The sequence below is a fragment of the Strongylocentrotus purpuratus genome, unplaced genomic scaffold, assembly GCF_000002235.5.
Source record: "Strongylocentrotus purpuratus isolate Spur 01 unplaced genomic scaffold, Spur_5.0 spur5_scaffold_19, whole genome shotgun sequence".
Taxonomy (NCBI): domain Eukaryota; kingdom Metazoa; phylum Echinodermata; class Echinoidea; order Camarodonta; family Strongylocentrotidae; genus Strongylocentrotus; species Strongylocentrotus purpuratus.
This window is the reverse complement of record NW_022145604.1, coordinates 21,218,384-21,227,763: the sequence shown is the minus strand read 5'-3', so window position 1 is coordinate 21,227,763 and position 9,380 is coordinate 21,218,384. Positions and strand designations below refer to the sequence as shown.

At 39.0% G+C, this 9,380-nt stretch overlaps 1 protein-coding gene across 1 annotated transcript in view; it reads left to right on the top strand.

Annotated features, from left to right (window-relative positions):
- Positions 1–6,540: 6,540 nt before the first annotated feature.
- Positions 6,541–9,380, top strand: part of LOC115926109 (fibropellin-1-like) — a 15,338-nt gene continuing 12,498 nt past the window's right edge. The window contains exon 1 of the mRNA XM_030990571.1: positions 6,541–6,850. Coding sequence (XP_030846431.1) covers positions 6,790–6,850 — 61 coding nt within the window. The 5' untranslated portion in view covers positions 6,541–6,789. The remainder of the gene's footprint in view (positions 6,851–9,380) is intronic.

The following is a 9,380-nucleotide window of genomic DNA, read 5'->3' as shown; positions in this document are numbered from 1 at the left end:
GCTGGCGTTAATTTCCCTTTTAAACTTGTCCGTTTTTATTCATCATCATTCAAGTGAGCATTGGTGTAACACCCAAACATAAATTAAACATACCATTTTCCAAAGTGTGATTGGATTCCCGAGATCACGTCCCCAGACGGACATTTTGTCGTGGAAATAACTGTTAACAAATTTCATGAATATATTTGTCTTTTGATAAAGGTTTGTTGAATTTAAATCCTATTACATGTACATATACAAGATTAATCATCATCAAAAACAAAACAGGACATGTTAAAAATAGTATGTGATATAGAAAAATGATCTCAACACAATAACGGGAAATTATATAAAAATAAATTTTACATATTAGACTAAACTTCACACACACAAAAACAAACGACAACACCACATTCCTACTAACCCAGATCCTTCGCTGTTACCCTACCCTAGATATTTGCCAATCACATTACCTACATTTTCATACAGTAATGAATATTTGGCGTAAATATACAGAAGCGGATCTAGAGGGGGGGGGGGGGGGGTTGGGGGGGGGGTTGCAACCCCCCAAAAAAAAATCCGGGGACCATTTTTTTAAATCTTATCTTTTTTTTTAAACTTGTAATTTTATTTTATTCTATTTCTATGTATTTATTTCATTTATTATTATTATTATTATTATTATTATTATTATTATTATTATTATTATTATTATTATTATTATTATTTCTTTTTTTGGGGGAGGGGGGGGGGGGTGGGCGAACAAATGTCACAGAGTCCCTTGCCCCCCCCCCCCCCATCAGCTTTTTTGAGGACACGGGCCACCGCCGAAGTGACAAGCTAGGCCAGCGTTGCCGATTCTCATCCCCAAAATCCCCACATTAAAAAAAAAAAAAAAATTGGGGGATTGTTGAAGTCTTTGGGGATGAAAAATAAATATTTGGGAATGAAAATAATATTGAGTTTTATGAAAAACGAATTTGGGGATTTTCTGTCAAAATTTGGCAACTTTGGGGATATTTTAAGTGTCGTTTGGGTGGGGATTTTGTGAAGATTTAACCTGGCAACGCACGCTGAGCTGGGCTGCTCATTTCCTGGATTACTTGTTCAAGTTGCTCACTTTTTTATCAGTCTGGTCTGCGTGTAGTGACAAGCAATATGGAAGCAAACAGGGCAAAGAAGTTGCGGCAATCCAGTCTCGCATCTTTTTTTACAGCTTTTTATGGTCTCCATTGTGTTAATAGATGCCAGGAAAACATCACTTACGGGGTTCAAATAAACACCCCCAAAAAAATCGGCTCGCCGCTTCGCGGCTCGTGGACGATGCTCCGCATCGTCATTATTGGTCAACCCCCCCTTAGCAAAAAGCTAGATCCGCCCCTGATATACAAAGCGTATGACGTAAAGGGCGAAAGCAATTACGGACATTTTTCTATTCGACAAACGGGAGATCTGTCACTACATCCACAATTCACTGACATGATTGCCAATTTAAGATCCGCATATTTGTAGTGATCTCATATTTCAATCTTTCGAAAATATTTGTTTTATATGTCAGACTCTGACATTTTTTTCTCTGACATTTTTACCTCTGACATTTTTACCTCTGACATTTTTACCTCTGACATTTTTACCTCTGACATTTTTACCTCTGACATTTTTATCTCTGACATTTTTACCTCTGACATTTTTTCCTCTGACATTTTTACCTCTGACATTTTTACCTCTGACATTTTTACCTCTGACATTTTTACCTCTGACATTTTTTCCTCTGACATTTTTACCTCTGACATTTTTACCTCTGACATTTTTATCTCTGACATTTTTACCTCTGACATTTTTTCCTCTGACATTTTTACCTCTGACATTTTTACCTCTGACATTTTTACCTCTGACATTTTTACCTCTGACATTTTTTCCTCTGACATTTTTACCTCTGACATTTTTTAACCTCTGTCATTTTTACCTGGCACCAAATGTATCACTTGCGATAAGGATGGTCTACTTTTACCCTCTGATTGGTTAAACCAGTCATCAATCGTAAAAGATCAATTACATTATGAAAGAGACCGATCTTTTTTTAAAACAACGAGCTTTGAGGCATTAAACGCCTGCCATAGGCGAATGTCATATGCAGGGGTATCGATTTGTATCAATGGTTGGGGGAGGGGGGGGGGGGGTGAAGGTGCCAAAATATTTACGGCAATGGATCAAAGCAACCAAGAGGTAGAAGCGTGTGGCAGGTTGCACCCCTCCCTTCCAAGCTATCAACTTTTCAAGTCACCTTCAATAAAGATAACATTTCAGAGAATATAAGAGTGGTAATAAAATTAATAATATGCTAAATGTTAGTCCTGACTCTTGCCTGCAGTGTAGGCGTACCAGACTGATATCATCTATTTTTAAACGAAATTTACCACAAAAAAAAAATCCAATGGTGAGGGACTTCAATTTGTGAATGTATTATGTTACCAGTGGGCAAATGCAATAGTAAGCAACCAGGAAAGGTTCATGTAGACAGAAAATTCTTTATTTCCTGGTGATAGAAACATACATTTTATGAATATTGATGACTCCAAACAACATTCATCGTGAAAAAAACTCATTCCAATAATCTGTGCAAGGAGATCTAAAAAAAAATCATAGTTTTCATTAGTAAATGAAAAACTTATTGCTTTAGGTTCTTCATTTGACTCTCTTCCGGGGGGGGGGGGGGGGGTCGCTCGTCACAGCACCTCAAAAATGGACCCTAAATGGCGTAATCAGTGTAGAAAATTTCGCTCCTTATTGGCGTACGGTTCTGGGGGGGGGGGGGCCAATCCGTGAGAAAATATTAGTTGCGACTCAACCACCGGTGAATAAGCGGGGGAGGAGGGGGGGGGGGGGGGGTAAGACCACCTTTTTGGTTTTTTGGCCTTCTTCGTGAGAATTTTTTTTTTAATAATTAAAAAAAAAAAAAATTGCTGTTGTTGACCCGTCAGCCCCCCCCCCCGTGGATCCGCGCCTGCAGAGGATCCAGCTGGCAACAAGGGGGGGGGGGGGGGGGGTGGGGAGCCAAATCTTAATACAAAATTTAGCGTCGACTCATCCGGCCAGCGAATAAGTCGGGGGGGGGGGAGAGCACCTTTCGTCTTTCCCTTTTTTGATCGAGTTTGGGAGGAAAAATTTAGCGCCGACTCAGCCGGTCAGTGAATCAATTATTATTATTATTATTATTATTATTTTATTTATTTATTTATTATTTTTTTTTTTGGGGGGGGGGGGGGACGCTTTTGTTTTGTGTTTTAAAAAAACTTTACGTTATTATCCTACTTTTTTTTTATCGTTTTGGGGGGCTAGGGGGGGGGGGCCGGAAAAATCGCTACGTGGATCCGCCCCTGAATTCAAGTTGAAAAAAGATACGCTAAACGTCGAAACTTAACCTGATAAGCACCCCTTTTTCTAAAAACGTCGACGACGCCACAAGGCCAAAAATCGACTCTTTTTCGACGTTTTTTTGTGACGAGCACGCGAACCACTTTGGTATACATAAATAAAAATCCTCTGGACGGCCATGCATTATGGCTCAAGGCATGGGCACACAGAGGATTTTTTAATGTTGGGGACCGGGGTAAAATGCAATAAAATATTGAAAATTATTGCATTTTCTTTTCTCTTTTTTATTTATGGAAACTGCCCCCTACCCTAGCCTCCGCTGCGTACAGTCATGTTTCAGTGACAAAGCAATGGCCTCGTAACTGTGAGGTCCCAGGATCGAAACCGTGTCGATGTGCTATATTAGGGCCCTTTTATGGGGCATTAATCCTCATTACTGTCATTTATGACTCAAGGGCGTAGGTCCCCTAGTTGATAAGCATAGTAGCAAATACATGCTTTAGCAGTCACGCAAAACACACATTGTCAAATTATTATCCAATAAAATCTGAAAATGTATACTATTATCTAGATCTATTAGGAATAAATTATTTTTAAAATAATTCCATAAATTGGGGTAAAACAAAAATATTCCAACTATTATGAGCGACAGTGTATATGTCCCTCTTTCTCTTTTCTTTCTTCCTTTTCTCTTCCCCTTTCTTTTTTCTTCTGCCCGTTTCTTCCCCTTTTGGGAGATGATCTGGGTCACTTGTGCCATCTGGGCTAAATGGAACCCATATATGTATCCTATATGGGGCCAATATTTAGTAATCCATATGGGATCTATCTGTGCCAGCCCTTATGGGTCCCAGATGGAAATGAGCTGGGCGTACACATAATGGTAGAATATGAATATGCCCATATGGGTAACACATGGGGAAAATCTTGGTTAACCCACATGGGGTATATCTGGGTTAACCAATATGGGTACCAGATGGGATTAAGCTGGGCATACCCATTTAGGCCCAGTTTGGTATGGGTCCCATCTGGGTCCCATCTGCCTTATATGGTTTACCAATATGGGTCCCATATGCTTCGTGGTTGCAGATGCCTTATAGGGCCTTCGCGCTTAACATTTAGCTCGTTGTTTTTTAACGCTGCGGCTTTGCATTTGGCGCACTACATTTCTATGATGCTGTTGATTGAATACATTGAATGAATTCATCAATTCCTGATGAAGCCGTATGAGCGAGAATTAAATTTATTCTTGTCTCATATACGGTTGTCTCATTTACTTCGTTTATGTATGTATTATGAAAATGAGATAGCAAAATGTGTATATTGATGGTCATCTTGCGAGTAATAACCATTAACTAATCTCATCGGGCTCTCATTATGAAATTTTTTCTTCATTTTTTTATGGTGAATTATTGGGGGGGGGGGGGATGATTGTACAGGCCACCCCCCCCCCACCTGAAATATTGGGGGCATGGGTGTCGATCCCGGGGGGGGGGGGTGGGGGATGGCCTGTACAATCACCCCCCCCCCAACAATTCACCATAAAAAAGAATGAAGAGAAAAATTAATTAATTATTTTTGTTTTATTGAAAAGCTGATGTAGGCCTATGTCACTGGCGTACTGGTTGGGGGGGGGGGGGGGCTTGGGGCGCTAGCCCCCCAAAAAACATCCAACCATAACTTATTTTCAATTTCATACAAGTGATTTATAAATGTTGATGATTTTCAACAAAATTCGCGTTTCTCTATTTCTGTTGCAAACTGACACATTCCCAAATAGCCAGGAAGAGCATATATTTTGTATAGTCACTAATGGGCCTACTTAGTGGCCGATAACACTAACATTAGTATACAATTCCTTTCCAGAAGCTATTGCGACCAGCACTGCCGGGAGATAACATGATACACACCACTCGGGCTATGCATGCAAACATTTGCGAACGAACGTTCCATACGTACATCATGTGGGGAAACTGAATTCAGACAAAGATTAATATAGGGAACAGTACAACGAATCGTCTTCTTTCTCTAATAATTTATTGAAACGGCAAAGCTTCCGCACTTTGCGCGGGAGGGGGCAACTGAATTCAGACTAGGATTAAGAGTTATAATTAAATGAAACGTCAAAGTACACGATACAACAAATCGTCTTCTTTTTCTAATAATTTAAGGAAACGTGATAGCTTCCGCGCTACGCGCGGGATGGGCGAAAATGATTTCAGACGTGGATTAAGAGTAACAATTAAATGAAACGTCAAAGCTTCCGCGCTTTGCGCGGGATGGGGGGAAACTGAATTCAGACAAGGACACGATACAACGAATCGTCTTCCTTCTCTAATAATTTAATTGAAACGGTAAAGCTTCCGCGCTTTGCGCGGGATGTGCGAAAATTAATACATACAAGGATTAAGAGTAATAATTTATTAAACCGTCAAAGCTTCCGCAATTCGCGCGGTAGGGTGGAAACTGAATTCAGACAAGGACACGATACAACGAATCGTCTTCTTTCTCTAATAATTCAATGAAACGTGAAAGTTTCCGCGCTTTGCGCGGGATGGGCGAAAATGAATTCTGACAAGGATTAAAAGTAATAATTTATTGAAATGCAAAGCTTCCGCGCGGGGAAACTGAATTAAGACAAGGACACGAGACATCGAATCGTCTTCTTTCTCTATTAATTAAATGAAACGTGAAAGCTTCCGGACTTCGCGCTAAAGGGGGGGGGGGGGGACTGAATTCAGACGAGGATTAAGAGTCGAGAATGGTACATCGAATCATCTCCTTTCTTTAATAATCTAATGATACGTAAGAGCTTCCGCGCTACGCGCGGAGGAAGGGGAACTTGATTCAAACAAGGATTAAGAGTCGAGAACGGTCCAACGAATCGTCTTCTTTCTCTAACTGTCTCCTCCCTGCACCCAACATCCTAGGGAGCGCGCTCTGTAAGGGATTCGCGTGCTCACTACCGCCCCCTAAAATGAAATCCTGGCTACGCGCTCGGGGAGGGGGTGCAACATGCCACACGCTTCTACCTCTTGGTTTCTTTGATCCATATATTTGGAACCTATTACCCCCCCCCCCCCAACCACGGATACAAATCGACACCCTTGATTGGGGGGATATATCCCCCCCCCCCCCCAATCCCCCGGGATCGACACCCAACTCATATGGAATATCAGTTAATCATAAAAACCCGTCAGTTTGTGAAAATGTGTTAGTGCGCACTGTCAGGACTGGAAGCGAACTCCTTTGACCATCTATTACGCTTCTCTATAACTGTTCTTCACTTGACACTGTCTAACCTGCCTTTAATTGGATTTTGTGAAGTGAAGAAAAACGCAAATTTTGACCAGCAGGTAACATTTCTGGTACTAATTGAAGAGCGGAAACCTTCATTATCTTGTGGACAGCATATTTGGCATTTATTAAGTAGCCATGCCTGTAGTCAGAGGATTGTTTGCTCTCATACTGGGGTCGTCGGTGTTCTTCCCTAGAAGTAAGTAGACTTTATTTGTGCACGTAGGCTTATGAAGCGGGAGGGGGTGGCTGCACTTACACAGCATTGTGAAAAGGACCTATATTATTAAAAAAACTGTTATATAACTCTACACGAAACAAAAAGGTATTCGAGATTTTCATCATCATTATTACAAAAGTAGCAACCTGCATTTTCAGTTCTCTTAATACGAACCTACCAGACTTTGGTTGGTATTAGATTAAGGATGATTTTTAACTTAAACATTCTTAATTTTGTATCTATCGTGAGCATAAATGACAACTTAAAAATCAAAAGTGTTCCAAGGGTGCAGAAGTATGAGCTGTGAATCGCGAATCCTTTGAATTTAACAAAGCAAACTGGTATGTTGTGTGAAAGTTGAAAGCACCTGGAAGAAAAATAAAAATTAGTGATATTTTTGAATTCGAAAAACGATAAAAAGTCACTATGTCACAATCCACTGACAAGATTGCCGATGACTCTGTACTTAAACGGATAACTTTCCTATTTGGTCCCATAAACAAAATTTAAAAAAAAAAAAATCTGTCCAAAAATGAATGACTCGGGACGGTCTCAACTTTTTAGAGGACCTGTAATAATATATTTAGTGTCCGTGATATATTTTGAGTAGTGCCCCAAGGGTGAAAGCACTTGAAAAAAGAAAAGAAATTAGTGATATCTTTGTACATGACAAACAGGAGAGTTATCCGTCACAACGTCAAAATTCAGTGACAAGATTGCCAATTAAAGATTCGCACAGCTGTAGTGATCTCATATTACACAAACTTATAAATTATTTGTCCAAATTTTTCAAACTTTCGCCATTCTGTTTCCCTTATTTTTTTTTGCTTTCATTAAAATAAACCTATTACAAGGGTCGGATTGCCCTTCAATCTATATGGAATAACTCTATTTCTGGAAAATAGTAATTCACTTGGCTTCTTCAGAAACATCTGAAAACACATCTCTAAAGTTCTTCCTGATTTGTTGATATACTAAGGAAAAAATACTGGCGCTATATTAATCCAATTATTATTATTATTATCATACTTTATGTGGCATTGGTGGTTTATCTATAGTCTTTGCAAACCAATCTGATTACAATTCAATAGGCCATTATCGTAATGTAACCAAATGTAATGCATAAGTCTTTGTAAAGTGCCTCAATACAAATTATTTCATTCACCACAATGTTTGTCCTACCTGGCAACAACTAATGTATGCAAGTCGGACTCTGTCTATTGAAATACTATTATTCTTATCAGGTGAATGAAATAATATGTATTGAGGCACTTCACAAAGACTTACGCATTAAATCTGGTTACATTACGAAAATGGCCTATTGGTAAAAAGGAGACACATTTGACTATAGCTTCATTCCAATTTCTCTTTCGCCAACAAAACGAAACAATTAACTTAAACGATTAAATATATAGACAGAGTGGGAGTCCTTCTCAAGGCCGTATACAATAATACATGTAATAATAATAGTGGCTTCTTGGAAAGCGCTCATGTCTGTCAGACTTGACACTCCTGGATTGTGATTATGTAGAATGTACTAAGTTATGTGCTGTTCAATCTCATGAATAATATATGCCCTTGCCCTGGTTACCCAATTAGGATTACCATGCTTGTCCAGCCTAGCGGCGGCTGATGTATGCGGTCCGCACTCTGGCTATTGGAGTGCAGTGTCCCTCGGCGGGCGAGGGTGAAAGCTCGTTGGTATTTCCTTTCGATTGCATTTGAGTTCATTGCGAAAGTGACCTATATATCTCATATTATTATGTTAATGTTCTTTGGAAATTTGTATTGTAATTCATGTTGATTTCTCATGAATAATATATGCCCTTGCCCTCGTCCCAAATAGATACCATGCTAATCAATTCAATTCAAGTCAATCCAATAATAGTTTCATTTGATAACGCTTTGCATCCAAAGGCTGAATGTTCACAACCATTTCTCAATTTCCACCTCATTACACTGTAACATTCAACACTAAGTTAAAGGTCAAGTGACAAATTAGGTTACCTAAAAAGAAATGCTTGAGAAATATGTTTTAAAGCTCCATTATTTTGTTCATTACGTAAGAATAAAATATTAAAAGAAAAGAAGAATATAAAACGTCGAAAAAGTTTGAAATACAGAGTGGAGTGTTAAATCAAGAAGTCGTTATAATCACTGATTTACATTAATAACATGATACTACCAAAGCCTATTACATATGAATAAGATATTTCTATTACAAAGGGATATGGCAAGTTGTATCCAAATCAAACTAAACAATAACACTTTGAGGCCGTAACGACTAAAACTATATCCCGCTTCTGGGGGGAAGTTATATTTGACCGAAATTAAGACTCCATGGAGGTTGGAATTGAAGCTAAAACAAATTCTTAGTTTGAAAAATGTAAACATTTGTTCGAATTTGTCGATACATATTGTAGTTGAGTAATGAAAGATCTACTCCCTTTTCTTCTAGGTAGTTAGATACATTTATAAGAACTTCGCATAGTATGTGATACGATGTAGA